The sequence below is a fragment of the Sinocyclocheilus rhinocerous genome, unplaced genomic scaffold, assembly GCF_001515625.1.
Source record: "Sinocyclocheilus rhinocerous isolate Xijiao unplaced genomic scaffold, SAMN03320098_v1.1 scaffold2485, whole genome shotgun sequence".
Classification (NCBI taxonomy): domain Eukaryota; kingdom Metazoa; phylum Chordata; class Actinopteri; order Cypriniformes; family Cyprinidae; genus Sinocyclocheilus; species Sinocyclocheilus rhinocerous.
In genome coordinates this window covers 44,821-61,219 of record NW_015637155.1, presented here as the reverse complement: position 1 = coordinate 61,219, position 16,399 = coordinate 44,821, and the positions used below count along the sequence as shown (strand labels likewise).

At 43.7% G+C, this 16,399-nt stretch overlaps 1 protein-coding gene across 3 annotated transcripts in view; it reads left to right on the top strand.

Annotated features, from left to right (window-relative positions):
• The first annotated feature begins 981 nt into the window (after positions 1–981).
• LOC107748639 (myomegalin-like) overlaps positions 982–16,399 on the top strand; it is a 50,944-nt gene continuing 35,526 nt past the window's right edge. For all 3 annotated transcript variants that reach the window (XM_016563521.1, XM_016563523.1, XM_016563522.1), the window contains exons 1-18: positions 982–1,692; positions 1,844–3,162; positions 4,990–5,121; positions 5,351–5,461; positions 6,578–6,667; positions 6,814–7,017; positions 7,441–7,599; positions 7,681–7,791; positions 8,308–8,445; positions 8,521–8,700; positions 9,209–9,397; positions 9,481–9,669; positions 10,866–10,920; positions 11,010–11,098; positions 11,201–11,269; positions 11,473–11,579; positions 12,278–12,420; positions 15,913–16,028. In XM_016563521.1, coding sequence (XP_016419007.1) covers positions 1,903–3,162; positions 4,990–5,121; positions 5,351–5,461; positions 6,578–6,667; positions 6,814–7,017; positions 7,441–7,599; positions 7,681–7,791; positions 8,308–8,445; positions 8,521–8,700; positions 9,209–9,397; positions 9,481–9,669; positions 10,866–10,920; positions 11,010–11,098; positions 11,201–11,269; positions 11,473–11,579; positions 12,278–12,420; positions 15,913–16,028 — 3,342 coding nt within the window. In that variant the 5' untranslated portion in view covers positions 982–1,692; positions 1,844–1,902. The remainder of the gene's footprint in view (positions 1,693–1,843; positions 3,163–4,989; positions 5,122–5,350; positions 5,462–6,577; positions 6,668–6,813; positions 7,018–7,440; positions 7,600–7,680; positions 7,792–8,307; positions 8,446–8,520; positions 8,701–9,208; positions 9,398–9,480; positions 9,670–10,865; positions 10,921–11,009; positions 11,099–11,200; positions 11,270–11,472; positions 11,580–12,277; positions 12,421–15,912; positions 16,029–16,399) is intronic.

Sequence of the window (16,399 nt, the reverse complement as noted above, 5' to 3'; positions counted from 1 at the left end):
TTGGAAATCACAATCATTGTTCCTGTGGTGGTAACGAGACAGGTGCACTGTGGGAATAATATCTTCAAATACAAATAGGGCTGAATATTGAATGCTGTTTTTGGCTCTGTTTGTCCTGACATAATGTGTTTTAACTCAGATCACAGCAGCAAACACACAATTACATATTAAGTCACAAACAAACCATACACTCCCTCCTCAGAGAATCAGACATCAGGTTTTCATGTGGTCTGTCTCTCAGATACACAAGCAAACAGGGAGACTTCAGATGTGGTCAGTATTGTGTGTGCGATGAACCAATGTTTTGTTCCTCAAATAGATCAGGATCACCAGTCTAAATGTGTCCTCGGAATAAGAGAGAAACAGACTAATATTAGCGTAGATGCCATTCTTCTAACGATGTAGCAAGTACATCGGGTGTTATGGGAAGTGTTCCCGGTTCCGGTTGACCTAACACACACAAACACACAGACCTCAGAATCTATATTAGTGTGAGCACATCTCATAGTCGCAGTGGTTTCCATATTCATTTAAAGGGATAGTTCACCCAGAAATTTAAATTCTCTCATCATTTACTCATCTTTCTTCTGTTGAATGCAAAAGAAGATAATTTGAGAAATGTTTTTTTTGTCCATATAATGAAAGTCAGTGAGCTCCAATGTTTTTTTGGTTCACCAACATTATCCAAAATACTTTCTTTTGTGTTACACAGCAGTAATAAAGTAATACAGGTGTGGAATGAGGTGAGGGTGAGTAAATGTCGATCTGTCTCTTTTATTGATAAACTGAGTCTCATACAAATGATGGTGAAATTTAAAGCAGATTTAGGGACGTGGGGGTCAGGGGTCAAGGTTTAAGGTTAGGGTCACTGGTCAACATGATTGACTAGTTATGACATGTTGGCACTCACAGGTATAGACAAACACCCCACAGCCTTGGTTTGTGCTCATTTATGCAGCAACCTGATTATACATATACCAGTTTAATGACTCTGGATTGTCACAATATAAAAACAGGAAACGTACTTCCTACAAACTGAAAAAGGTTTCCTCCTGAAATACATATTCGCATGAAGCACGCATCATTCAGATACAGTAGTGCATTGTATTCTTCATTTATGTGCATCTATGTAACACGCCTGTAGCGCTGCTGCTGATCTGTCAATCATCGGTCGCTCAGCGGCGCGCGGACACACACAGCCGCTGGAGCACGGAGAATATCCCGGAAATATTATATTTCGCAGATCATTATCATTTTTCTCGGCTTGGCATGTTCCAGTCGATGTCGTATTTACTGTCGTGCGCGCTGAGGTGACTGACGCACCCCTCCTGTGAGAGATGGTTCAGCCTCCTTTGATCACGCGACAGCACCGGAGAATCTGAGGTGTTTTCACCGGATCGCGCTGAGAGCAGGCTGCAGCGGCGGCTCCGGGGGTCTGACGTCACTCGCTCTCCGCCGCTGAAGGCTGACAGAGGACGCGTGTTCCGCGGTGAAACATGACACAGACCGAGAGCGAGAGGCGGCGGCGCTTGTGTTTCTGACACGGTTTCAGCGGAATCACAATTCACCGGTCCTCAGCGATCCTCGATGCGTCTCTGCGCCAGCGGATTATCATTCATTTGTCTGATGCTTTCATGAACTGTCATCTGAGAAACAGCCGCAGGACTTGATTCTGAGCCGCAGCGTCTGATGGTGATTACGTTTCTCTTGTCTTTATGTGATCTTTAAATACATTAAACTGTTGTAATTTTGATTTTAAACGTATTGGATTTACATACATAAGAACAGAATCACTGTAAATGGTTGGAATACAAATCTTGTTCTATTTCTCTCTGACCCGAAGGTGAGCTGCGAGTGTCCAGAGCTGTCAGGATCCGGAGAGTAACGTTAAACCGGCCGCAGATGAAGGAGGCGTGTCGCATCTGCGCACGCGAGCTGCGCGGAAACCAGCGGCGATGGATCTTTCATCCGGCCGCCAAACTCAACCTGCAGGTGCTGCTGTCTCACGCGCTGCGCCGCAGTCTGCAGCGGGACGGACGCCGCGAGTTCATCTGCAGCAAGTGCTGCTTCATGCTGGACCGCATGTTCCGCTTCGACACGGTGATCGCGCGCGTGCAGGCGCTGTCCCTCGAGCGGCTGCGCAGACTCCTGCAGGAGAGAGAGCAGCTGCGCCAGTGCATCACTGCGCTTTATAACAAAAACAACGGGCTGGAGTCATCGGGGGCGACGGAGGCGGTGCACGGCGAGTACTGTGCGCTGCTGCAGGAGGACCTGATGTACTGCATGCAGGAGTCCTGGGCAGGAGACGAGGAGGAGGCGCTGGAGTGCTCCCACAATCCTCGGTGCAGCCGGCGCAGGTGCAGGGACTGCAGGGCGCTGCGTGTGCCCGACTCGCACTACGAGGCCGTGTGTAAGGTGCCCAGGAAGGTGGCAAGGAGCATCTCCTGTGGCCTGTCGTCGCGTTACCCGGCCAGCGGCGCTGACGAGCAGACCACGACCTCAAACACACTCCTGCCCGAGACGAGTCTGTCAGACAGTCAGCGCACACTCCGAGACTGCGAGAGCTGCGCCGTCTCGCTGCAATCGCTGGACAAGAGTCACAGAGCGCCTGAGGAGCGTCTCGCTGCATCTGAGGAGCGTCTCGGAGCGTCTGAGGAGCATCTCGCTGCATCTGAGGAGCGTCTCGCTGCATCTGAGGAGCGTCTCGCTGCATCTGAGGAGCGTCTCGCTGCATCTGAGGAGCGTCTCGCTGCATCTGAGGAGCGTCTCGCTGCATCTGAGGAGCATCTCGCTGCATCTGAGGAGCGTCTCGCTGCATCTGAGGAGCGTCTCGCTGCATCTGAGGAGCGTCTCGGTGTGTCTGAGGAGCGTCTCGGAGCGTCTGAGGAGCGTCTCGGAGCGTCTGAGGAGCGTCTCGCGTTCGCTCTGTCGCTGCTGCAGGACTGTGTGTACAGGCCCATCCGGACTCAAAGGGGCAGCAAGCTTCCTGTTTTGATGAATCCTGCTTTTTTTAATGAAAGAGATACATTGGACAGTCCAGACCAGGAGAACCTGTTTGACGGAGTGAACCACATGCTGGAGGAGCCAGAGCTGGATCTGGTGCTGGAGGAGCTGTGGGAGCAGGAGGAGTACCTGCCCTTCTGTCTCAGGAGCCACCCGAAGGTGAAGCGCTTTCTAATGGGACAGTAAGATCCGTGGATGCACTCAGATGACGCTCCCCACTAGTGCTGTCAAATATATATATATATATATATATATATATATATATATGCACACACTTACAGTATATATTTTGAAAATATTTACATGTATTTACATGTATATATTTATATTCATATTTGACCATGATCATGTTCCATAAAGATATTTTGTAAGTTTCCTATAGTGCATATATCAAAACTTAATTTTTGATTAGTAATATGCATTGCTAAGAACTTAATTTGAACAACTTTAAAGATGATTTTCTCAATATTTAGATTTTTTTGCTCCCTCAGATTCCAGATTTTCAAATAGTTGTATCTCGACCAAATATTGTCCTATCCTAACAAACCATACGTCAATGGAAAGCTTATTTATTCAGCTTTCAGATTGATTAGGGTTCAGATAGATTGATGATTAGCGTTAAATTGACCCTTATGGTCCAGGATCCCATATAATTTATATTATATATAAATAGATTTAATATAAAACATTTTATTTACATATATACATGCATGTGTGTGTATTTATATATACATAATGAATATACACAGTACACACACATATTATGTAAACCAAAACGTGTTTTGGAAGCAATTAATCGTGGTTAATCGTTAGACAGCACTACTCCCCGTGCGGTTTGTGCCGAGAACACTGTGTTTTGTGCGTGCAGTCATTTACAAACACTATTGTCCCGTTCTGTCTTTGTCATGTTTTGTACGATATTAAGTTGTTGTATTGAGTTGCTACTTGAATCCTGAAGTAAAAACAGTTGGAAAGCACCAAACTAAAAAACATCTGCAGTGTTTGAGGACATTCGGGTAAAGTTCAGACGTCTTTACTTACTGTATTTTGGGTCCAGCACATGATCTGCTTATAAACAAAAGCAAAACCAGCAGAAACCTCTTGATTCATTTTAAACCCTTAAAGCTTAAAGCTCAGACTGTTCCTGCTGGATATCAGTGCTATAAGAGCCGACGAATGAAGTCACTGTTAGAGCCGTACCATCATCACATCACTGATGTTTTGTTCTCACATCTCTCTCTTTTAAACTCGCGGAAGTCTCCAATGTTAACCCAATGATAACATGCCATTTTCAGTTAAATAGGTTAACATGGAGAGCGTGGCACCACCATTGACCTAGTTCTCTCTCAAAACCCTGAGGGAGCACACACACACACACACACACATGCTCTCTCAGACACACACGCACACATTCACACACACTCAGACACACACTCACACACACACTCACACTCACACACACACACACACATGCTCTCTCAGACACACACGCACACATTCACACACACTCAGACACACACTCACACACACACTCACACTCACACACACACACACACATGCTCTCTCAGACACACACACACACACACACACACATGCTCTCTTAGACAACAGACACACACACACACACACACACACAGAGCGACGTCTGACCTCAATGTTTCCCAGTTAAAGCACCTCAGATGCTTCAGAATAAACGCAGTGAGATTAAACTACAGTCCCGCGCCATGTAAACCAGATTAGGATCATTTACTAACAGCTTTCTCAAACATGGACCCTCAACACACTTTTAATTAAATTCTTCGACCAAAATTATTTTTATTTGATCAGTGTCTAATATCAGCTGATATTAAAACCAAATAAAATCAGGGCTCATTTTTCTCATTGCTTATACAATGAAATATGACTGTTTTCAATAGTATGCATCTGATATTAATTTTTCTGTTGAACATTAAAATTATTTGATGTTTGGTTTACTGTGTGTTGTAGAGTCTGATAGAAGAGCAGCAGCTGCATCAGTACGAGCACGCCGCTGGACAGTGTGTGAATGAACTGCAGCAAGCGCAGCTACAGCTCGAGTCTCTGCAGAACCAGATCCACCAGAGCGAGACCAGCAACAAGGTAACAGAGCTACATTACCCACAATACCCAACAACCAGCAGAATACTGTCTCCTTAGAGATCACATTATATGTGTGCGTATTTATTTATTTCTGCATTTATATCTGGCAGAGAGAAGTGTGAGGGTTGATCGGTGTGTGTTTGTTTCTTGTGACTCAGGTGCTGCAGGAGAAACTGTGTGAGATGGAGTCAGAGCTCCGGTCCATCAGACAATGACTCAGGTGCTGCAGGAGAAACGGTGTGAGATTGAGTCAGAGCTCCGGTCCATCAGACAAGCTGCTCAGAACCAAGAGAGAACCATCCAGAACCTCACAGACAACCTGAGAACTAAAGACACAGAGGTCATTACACACACATCACAAAAGAGACGTCTAGTGTATGTGAACAATGTGTTTCCTTCTCCTAAACCGTCATTAACTGAGTGATTCAGTCAAAAAGAAAGTTAAGGAGTCTCTTAAGATAAATTCTGAAAATATTCCTAAATGCAATTATTAAAAATGCATAAAAGTTCTAAAATAAATAAATAAAATATTTAAAAATATATTTTCTTAAGAACATTTGTGTTGGTGAAGTATTTGACAGGGCTAACATGTTATCTGAAATGTTTGCTAAAGATTCAACGTTGATCAACTCCATAAACTCAATAAAAAAATAAATAAAATAAAACATCTCAACAGCTTTTCGATTGAAGTTCAGGTTTGTAATGTGCTGTGTATTTAAAGTTGTTATTTGTAAAAATCCTGTCAGTAGACGGAGAGATCTGTTGTTTTTAGTTACTGTATCTGTGCTGTATGATTGGCTTGATTAAGAAGTATAAAGAAACGGGTTCCTTATCTGAGCAGATATTTTGAAGAATGTGGGTCACCAAACAGTTGCTGGTCCCATTGACTTCTATTGTATGGAAATAATGATAATTTTCATTTTTGTGTGAACTGTCCCTTTAATTATGATGATTTTTAAGAACATTCTTTTCAGGAATTCTTCATAAGTTTTAGCATTAGAACAATCTTAAGAAAAGATAAGAACATTCTTATGTAATGTTTTTTTTACTACAAAATATTCTAATAAATTTATTAAGTTACAAAATAAAAGTAAACTAGCAATTAAGAAGAATTTATTCTTTAGAATGTTTTGTGAATCCAGTCCTTGTTCATTCCAGTTCTCAGTCATTGTTTTCTTCTCTGTGTGTGTGTGTGTGTGTGTGTGTGTTTGTGCCCTCACCTGTGTGTGTGTGTGTGTTTGTTTCCCCACCTGTGTGTGTGTGTGTGTTTGTTTCCCCACCTGTGTGTGTGTGTGTGTTTGTTTCCCCACCTGTGTGTGTGTGTGTGTTTGTTTCCCCACCTGTGTGTGTGTGTGTGTTTGTTTCCCCACCTGTGTGTGTGTGTGTGTTTGTTTCCCCACCTGTGTGTGTGTGTGTGTTTGTGTGTATGTGTATGTGTGTGTGTGTGTGTGTGTAGACTCAGGAGCTGTACCGCGTGATTAAGGGCCAGAACAACACACTGCGTAAAATCACAGAGACCCACCAGCAGCAGCTGCAACACACACAGGTGAGTACACACACACACACACACACACAGGTGAGGACACACACACACACTCACATTGAAGCCGTGACGTTGGTGTTGCTAGCATCATGCTGCACTGTTTGCTCTGCAGCAGCTCCTGATGAATGTTTCCCTCTGTTTCTCTGTAGACTCCAGAGGGCGGCGTGGACTCGGGTTTGGTTCTGGGCTCCCAGAGTTCTCTGTTCTCGTGTCAGCTAGAGTTGGAGGCGAGTCAGCGCGCTCACAGACTGACTCAGAGACGTCTGGAGGATCTGACGCGAGAGCGAGAGCGACTGCAGAACGACTTCCAGGAGGCGCTGCAGCACAGAGACGTCAGCCACAAACACAACCAGGTGAGTCTGCTTTACCTGCACGCTGAACCCAGCTAATCTCACTGTGATGTGATAACAGGTGTTTTCCAGCACATCCAAGTACTGCAGATGTCACTGTCATTGGTTTGTTTGTTCCTGTTTCACTTCCCGTGGATGAGGCGCTGCTTTCATTTTGCCTCGATGTGAAACACTTATTGGTGATGTTTGTGAATGAAGCAAAATATGAACAGATATTAGTATTTCATTTTTTGTCATGTTTTTAGAAATCATGTCATGACTACATGACGGCCCTCAGTCCTGTAAATATAATGTGAACACGATCTGTAGACAGTCAGTGAGAGTTTTGGAGCAACACCAAAAATAGAAGATGAGACAATAGGAATGTTTTGGAAACCGTCATTGTTTCTGTGATTCTGAGTGTGTGTGTGTGTGTGTGTGTTACAGGAGCTGCGTGAGATGGTTGAGCAGCTGCGGTCTGAGCTGCAGGTCAAAGTGTGTGAGCTGAGAGATTGTGAAGCCTCGACTCGCTCAGAAATCACTGACCGGGACAAAAGCATGGCACAGCTCCAGCAGAGCTTATGCCGCAAAGACGTGCTGCTGCAGGTTACTCTCTCCTTCATACTGTAACGAAGACGGGACCTTTCTTGTGGTTTTTGTCAAACTTCAGCTGTGTTTTTCTTCCAGGAGTATGCAGAGCTGCAGAATGACTCGTGTGACTCCAGCGGCCGTGAGGACAGAGACGCACTGCTGCAGACGCTGAGGAGCCGCATCCGAGACAGAGACGCCGCGCTGGAGGTGTGTGATCCATCACATCTATTCTGTCCTGTCTGGGTCTTGTAGCCCCGCCCACAGTGAAATTCTATTGGTCCAAAATCTGAGTTAGGTAGCTCTAATTAAAATCAAATATGTTCTGATTGGCTGAGCCTTGAAATAACGGAAGCCTTCAGTTCAGTTCTGTCCTGGTCCTGGGGACCCATTGCTCTGCACATGTTGTGTGTGTCTTTTATTTGACACACCTGATTCAGATCATCAGCCATGAACTGAGCTGAGTGTGTCAGATAAGAGAGACATACAGAATGAACAGAGCTGCAGGATTGAAAACCACTGCGCTATTCACACTGTTAGTGCATCTGTGTAAATACTGGTGTCACGTGATAGTGATGTGATGAAACGTCTATCGGTGAGTGTTAAAGCTGAGTGTGTGTTTGTGCGTGATTCCTCAGATCGTGTGTGTGCTGCTGCTCAAGTGATTAGATGCACCACTTTCCTTTTCTTCTGGAAGTCTAGCTGAAATCTGGTGTTGTGTTTCAGCGCTCAATCGATGAGAAGTTCCGCTGTCTGGAGGAGAAGGACGGTGAGGTGCGTCGACTGCAGCTGGTGCTCCGCGAGAAAGACCGAGACCTGGAGAGACTGCGCTGCGTCCTCGACAACAACAACGACACCATCACGGTATGTGTCACGACCTGCGCTAATGCACACACTGTCTGCTTAAGTGTGTCTGAACTCTGAATTCTGTGTGTGCAGGGTTTGGATGCTCTGGTGCGCAGTAAGGATCTGGATCTGGAGAGAACACAGGAAAGCTGCCGGAAACTGGAGTGGATGAATCAGCAGAGCGATGAGAAACACACACTCGCTGTACGGGAGAGAGACGGCATCATTCATCAGCTGCAGACGGCGCTGCGCTCACACAGCAGAGAGAGCGAGGTAACACACAAGCTAGGCTAGTCTCAAGCACCCTACAGCGGTGCTTTCTGTCTGTTCAAAACATCTGATCACCTCATGAACACAAGCAGCAGGATCTCTGCTTGACTGCTGTTTACATTTCTGCATTCAGCAGACGCTTTTATCCAAAACTACTTGTGTTACATTCAGGGAATGTGCTTTTTCGGTCGCATTCAAACCCGCGCCGCCGCTGGCGTTATACTCTACTGGAACGCGCGTCTCGATCATAGCTTTGTATCTGTTTGAACCCTTGTTTCCCGGTGCACTGATATAAACGTGCACAGAAATGTCTGAAGGATGCGTAAAAGCAGCCAATCAGATTAGAGCTTGTAATTTCTGAGAGGGATACGCATCAGACGGTTAACGCTACACACACTGACACACACACCAAACACACCAAACACACTTTAAACACACACGGCCGCTCGTGACAGGTGTGTGTGTGTGTGTGTGTGTGACTGACCGTCAGTCTGTTGCTCTGTGTTTGCAGGAGCTCAGGTCAGTGCTGCTGGGAGAAGTGTCCGCCACTGACGTGCTCCAGGAGCTCCAGTCCCATCTGTCCGTGAAGGAGCATCTGTTTCAGGAAGTGATGTCAGACCGCAGCCGGCAGGCGCAGGAACACCACAGACAGCTGACGGAGCTGCTCCACACCATCAGCTCCAGAGATCAGGACATGAAGGTGCAGCTGATCGTCAGGAACACACTTCATAACTGTCTGCTGGCTGGTTTCTTTATCATGTTTGACGTGTTCTGGTCTCTCAGGATTACGGCCAATGGTTGGGCCGGGTGATTTCCGAGCGATCGGGTCAGTTGCAGGAGTTGCGCCGACAGCTAGCGTCACGAGAACAGGAGCTGAATGACGTGAACAGGCAGCGAGAGAAAGATGTTTCTGCGTCCAGAGAGCTGCAGAGACTTCAGGATGTTCTCAAGGAGAAAGACACCTTTATACAGGTCAAACACACACACACACTCAAGGGAACCTCATGAAGGACGTGCCTTTATAGCTGTTCGGTGAAAGAGAATCAGACTAAATAAAAACAAACTGACATTTTTCTCATTTAAAATTTCCTTTTTCTCATTTAAAATTTCAATTTGCAATTTCAAGTTTTCCTTTGACTTTGGAGTGTTACAAGCTGTTTGTGCATATATAAGATCCGTAAAGTTGCAAAGACTAAAGTCTCAAACTAGGGTTGCTGCCATAGATGGTGTTGACGGTTTTACCGGTGTGAAGCCACAACACCGGTTATGTCACTTGTCCACTGCGGCACCGCCCCTCCGTCATTTAGATTTTTTATAGTAATAAAAATCATTTAGTTCAGTTAGAGCACTACAATTAAAACTGAACGTGGCTGCTCAGTGCAGCATGCCGAACAACAGTCGCATCACAGATCAGATTTCATTTATCATGTGAGGAGAAGCTGACAAGAATAGTGAGGTGAGACAGACGAGACGAGATGATGGCAGAAGAGTTTCAAAAAGACATGCAAAAGCACCTGTTTTAAACATATTTTGGATTTTGAAAAGCCTGTTGTCTTTTGCCATTTATCTAAGGTTTTATTGGAAGTTTTTTTAAACATTTGTTTCTTATTTATTTGATTCCACAGTGTTTGCTTATTTTTATTTATTTAAACTGTGTTATTATTATTATTTTTTTTTTTTACACTGTGCACAAGACGATGGCAGAAGATTGTTTAGAAAGGAAATGCAAAGGCGCCTGTTTTATATTTTATATTTTGAAAAGCCTATTGACTGGAAGTTTATTTAAACATTTGTTTCTTATTTATTTGATTCCACAGTGTTTGCTGATTTTTATTTATTTAAACTGTGTTATTATTATTATTTTTTTTTTTTACACTGTGCGTCAGTGTACTGCGGTAATGATGGGCTGGGTGTCAGTGTACCGTGGTAATGATGGGCTGGGCGGCAGTGTACCGCGGTAATGATGGGCTGGGCGTCAGTGTACCGTAGTAATGATGGGCTGGGCGTCAGTGTACCGTGGTAATGATGGACTGAGCGTCAGTGTACCGTGGTAATGATGGGCTGGGTGTCAGTGTACCGTGGTAATGATGGGCTGGGCGTCAGTGTACCGCGGTAATGATGGGCTGTGCGTCAGTGTACCGTGGTAATGATGGGCTGTGTGTGTGCAGGAGTTACTGCGGGGTCCGAGTGAGATGTTGAACTCCACACCAGCACCAGCTCAGGGTGAGTTTCACTGCGGTACCTCCCACATTTGATCAATTAAAATGATTGATTCACTTCATTCTGTGTGTGTGTGTGTTTATGGTGAGCAGCCGTGTGTACGAGCAGCTCAGGTGATCTGGATGTACAAGCCATCAGAGATGAACTACAGCTGACCCTAAAGAAAGACAGAGAGACTGAGGTAAAACACACACACATATCATTTACATCATGTACACACATGTAGATCATGTAATTTTTACCTAGTTTTCACTTCTCTGTCTGTGTGTGTGTGTGTGTTTAGCGGGAGCTCTCAGAGATGCGCTCGGTTCTGGCTGCAGGGCGTTACGACACATCAAGCTCTGATCAGCAGGTAACATCATGAGACAGCATGTGTGTGTGTGTGTGTGTGTGTGCATGTGTGTACTTACGTTCTGTATGTGTGTGAGTGTGTGTGAGTGTGTGTGAGTGCGTGTGTGTGTACTTACGTTTTGTGTGTGTGTGTACTTGTGTTCTCTCTCTCTGTGTGTGTGTATGTACTTACGTTCTCTGTGTGTGTGTGTGTGTGTGTGTCAGTGTGTCCTGCAGCAGCTCGTGTCGGAGCAGCAGGCGCTGAATGAAGCTCTGAGAGCAGAGAAGAGTGTTTATGAGAAGCTCAGACGTGTCCAGAGTCAGGACGACAGGTCAGAACTCCAGCACACACTCACACTGTGCTCTGTGTTAAAATCCATCACTCATGATGCTGATCTGTTTATGAATGTGTTCTTGAAACTGTGCCATTTTTGAGTAGTTCAGGAAAATTCACTCACTGTCGTGACTCTCCAGATCTGTTTCTTCTGTGGATCTTAAAGGATCTGCTGTAGATTTTTATGTATTTGTGCTTCTGCACAAGTATAGGCGGACCTAAGCATAATGGAATATTTGAAGGATTAAATATGATACATGTCCGGTTGAAACCGAAGTTTTTAAGTGCATGTAAATGCACCCAATAGCAAAGGTCTGTCAAACTCAAAATGATAAATACACCCGAGTGGCAAATAGTAAAAAAAACATCATAATAGTCGTCCATATGATATGACTCATGCATTCAAAGTCTTCTGAAGTCATGTGATGCTTTGTGTGAGGAAGAGACTGATATTAAACCAGTTTATCGCTGAAAACATCTGTCTTTGCTGAAGCTTTCAGATCTCACACTCAAACCTGTGCATCATGTTTCACATGATATCAGCAAGTGCAAACATCTGCTTTTGTGTTCCACAGAAGGAAGTCAGTCACGGAGTGAGTGCGTGTTGACAGAATGTTCACTGTTGTCTGAACTCTTGCTTTAAGAGCTGAAGAGCTGTGTGTGAGTGGTTCTGTTCTGACGTGTCTGTGTCGTTAGCAGCGCTGAGAAGCCTGGAGCGCTGCACGCCGAACTGGACTCGCTTCAGGCGCTGCGCCAACAGCTGGTAGAAACCCTGACGAGGGCCCGCGAGACGGCGCTGGTGCTGGATCGGGCCGCGCTGATCCAGACCGACTATGGAGGTGGGACACGGCAGAGGCGCTAACTCTGAATGAACCGCTAGCTCATCGCTGAAATGCTCGTGCGCTAGTCGAGCATGATGACACATAACCAGCCAGAACTCGTGTGTGTGTGTTTTATCCATTTATCCAGATGATGTTTGTGTGTGTTGATGTTCTGTATACTGTCTGCCTCATTCATGAATTTGAGTTCCAGAAACGCCTTTATGTTCCATTTGAATTACACAGCCACATTTTCTGAGACCAAACGCATCAGATCAAATGTAGAAGCAGACTGTTCTTTGACTTGTGCGACGCCGCATGCACTGCATGTCAGAGCAGCAGGAGCTTGGCTTTGTGACTTTAAGCACTTCAAGCCCATTTTCTGTGACTCAAACTGTACGGGCTGATATTCTAGTGCCAAATGAAGCTGATTTTGATGCATCATTTAGCTTGGTTCTTGTTTATGGAAATATGAAATCTATTTAATCTACTTCAAACTGAAAAGAAATAAATGTAACCAGATTTCTTGGCCGGAATCTTTTGTATTTTAGTCTTTTACATTTACATTTACATTTAGTCATTTAGCAGACGCTTTTATCCAAAGCGACTTACAAATGAGGACAATAAAAGCAGTCAAAACTAACAAAAGAGAGTGTTTGTTTGTTTGTTTGTTTTTTTAATAAAAATTTAAAAATTAAAAGAAGATAAATATAGATAAAGTAGAATTAAAATAGAATAAGAAAGTGCTAGAGTTAGAGGGTCAAATAAAGGTGGAACAGGTGTGTTTTTAGTCGTTTCTTGAAGATGGTTAAGGACTCAGCTGCTCGGATTGATTTGGGCAGGTCATTCCACCAGGAGGGAACAGTTAATGAAAAAGTCTGTGAAAGTGATTTTGTGCCTCTTTTAGATGGCACAATAATACGCCGTTCACTAGCAGAACGTAAGCTTCTAGAGGGCACATAACTCTGAAGTAATGAATTTAGGTAAATGGGTGCAGAGCCAGTGGTGGTTTTGTAGGCAAACATTAATGCCTTGAATTTAATGCGAGCAGCTACTGGTAGCCAGTGCAAATTGATGAACAGAGGTGTGACATGCGTTATTTTCGGCTCATTAGAGATTAATTTTGCAGCGGCATTTTGGATTAATTGTAGAGGTTTGATAGAAGTGGCTGGAAGACCTGCCAAGAGAGCATTGCAATAGTCCAGCCTGGACAGAACAAGAGCTTGAACAAGGTGTTGTGTTGCATGTTCTGAAAGAAAGGGCCTGATCTTTCTAATGTTGTATAAAGCAAATCTGCAGGACCGGGCAGTTTTAGCAATGTGGTCTGAGAAATTCAGCTTATCATCAATCACAACTCCAAGGTTTCTAGCTGTTTTTGAAGGAGTTATGGTTGATGAGCCTAACTGGATGGTGAAATTTTGATAAAGTGATGGGTTTGTTGAAACCAAAAGCAGTTCTGTCTTGGCCAGGATGAGTTGAAGGTGATGGTCCGTCATCCAGCAAAAAATGTCTCTTACACAAGCTGAGATGTGAGCAGCTATCGTCGGATCATCAGGATGGAATGAGAGGTAGAGTTGAGTGTCATCAGCATAGCAGTGATATGAAAAGCCATGTTTCTGAATGACAGAACCTAGTGATGCCATGTAGACAGAGAAGAGAAGTGGTCCAAGTACTGAGCCCTGAGGCACCCCAGTAGCTGGATGTTGCGACTTGGCCACCTCACCTCTCCAACCTCTTTTTGTTCATTATCTGTTTTGAACAGTAAGAAATCATTTTGAAGTAGGATAGGCGATTCCTCCAGGACGCTCACTTTCCTCAGATTATTAGAACATAAACTAAAACGAATATTTATTTGATATGTAAACATCACAGGTGAGTATGTGAGCTGGAGTTTTCCACAGAAAAACCTCTTCGTAGTGTTCATTGTCATTTAATTTCCACTAATATTGAAATTTTATTTTAACCATTGAACAGTCTGATGATAATTAACCAAACAAACTCATTCACACGTGCATGTAAAGGCATCATATGTCTGCATGGCTGTGACTTTGTGTGGTTTGATGACAATATGCAGATTTAAACCATCAGCTAAATTAGAAAATGAAACATCTCATGAAACACCAAAGAAACCAGATCTGCTGTTAAACTGGTCCTGATCAATAAGCTGCAGGACACACACTGTAAATCACAGCTCCTCACGGCTCACACACACTCTTTCATGAAATCCTCCGACGGTGTAATCATCATCCTCACGCCTCACACTACACTCTGATCACGCCAGATTTCTTTGGACTCCATGAGGGACAGGATATAATGTTACACTTCTGCTTTTAATAAATAATCAGTCACAAGTAATAATATAATGTGGACACTGTCCTCCATGTTTCTGCAACATTTCATACCCTCAGCTTTTGCAAATTGAAACTCAAAGTTTGTCTTTGAATCGAGTCTAAAGCTTGATCTGACATGTAGACTGTTTCGGCTGAGCATCTTTGAGTCATGAATCTGCAGGTCAGAGTTCACCGTATGTTTGCTTCCTGTTTTTTGTTGTAATGGTGGCCATTGATGTGGACTCTAACAGAGGCTTTGTGAACCTGTGACGTCTTAAATTAGCCAAGCAGAAGTGACTTTATTACACCGTCTTTGGCTCCTTGTACTGTTATTAATATAAAACACTTCATCTATATTTATCTGTCCTGCATGATACTGTACAAATATTCCTTTCATACAGTTAATCACATTATCAGCTTTATACACATCTGAAAGGCAATGTTTCGTAGACTCCATATGACTCCAATACTCCTTCATTACGAGTGTTACTGAAGGTGGAATAAACCGCAGTAAATCACAGTTTGATCTCTAGTGTCACAACATTCACAAACAAACTGAAGCAGCAGATTCCAGCGAAATGGGTTAGTCAGAGTTTCATGATCTAGCAGTACTACAGTAATCTTTCCTTCTTTCGCTCTCTCTCTCTGATACTGTAGTTTCTGGACTTTTATGTAAACTCAGGTTATATAACCAGAATAAGAGAGCAGAATGTGACTTTAAAGGGACAGTCCACCCAGAAAAGATTATTCTTTTATTTACTCACCCTTTATGTCATTTTAAATCTTTATGACTGATTTGTTTCTGTGGAACAAAAGAAGATACTTAAGAGAAATTATGGGGTACAAATAACATTAAATCCCATTGATCTTTATGGTATGGAGAGAAAAATATGTGACCAATATGTTCTTTTGTGTTCCTCTAACGAAAGTCATACTGGCTTGCAACAACAGAGTGAGTAAATGATGACAGGATGTCTGTTTTTGTGTGAACTCTCCCTTTAACATTCACTGTGGGAGTGGTGATGAAGGAAGGAAGGAAAAGCAGCTGGACTGACAGACGTTGAACAGACTGGCTGTGATTCGGCTCTGGAAACAGACAATCAGAGACAACAGAGAAACAGACAGAAATATAAGAAAGAGATGTAAGAAGAGGAGTCTTAGTGTCTCTCTTGTTTCTTTCTAGAATCCAGCAGTGATGAAGATGAAGATGATTGTGACAGCAGCAGCAGTGAGGAGTTCCCAGACAGCATAGAGGACGATGAGATCAAACTGACGGCTCAGAGTCTGACGAGCGCGCAGGTAAGAAGAAGAACAAACACTGTAATTCAGAGTGTTTTCTGTCACCGTCTCCTGAAGCTCAGGGTTTGAACTGGAGTTGCTCATCTGTGGTTCAGACCTTTCCATTACTGGACCAGATGAAGGCCACAACTCCTTCAGATTATAGGAGTTACTTTAAAGATGCAGCTGCAACAAAATACTTTTTGTTTTATGGTTTTAATTTCACGTCTGTAGCTTGAAGCTCCTTCATCTCCAATACTAGCATACTTGTAAAAGACAATGTCTTTAACTCATATACAGGTGCATCTCAATAAATTAGAATGTCATGGAAAAGTTCATTTATTTCAGTAATTCAACTCAAATTGTGAAACTCGTGTATTAAATAAATTCAA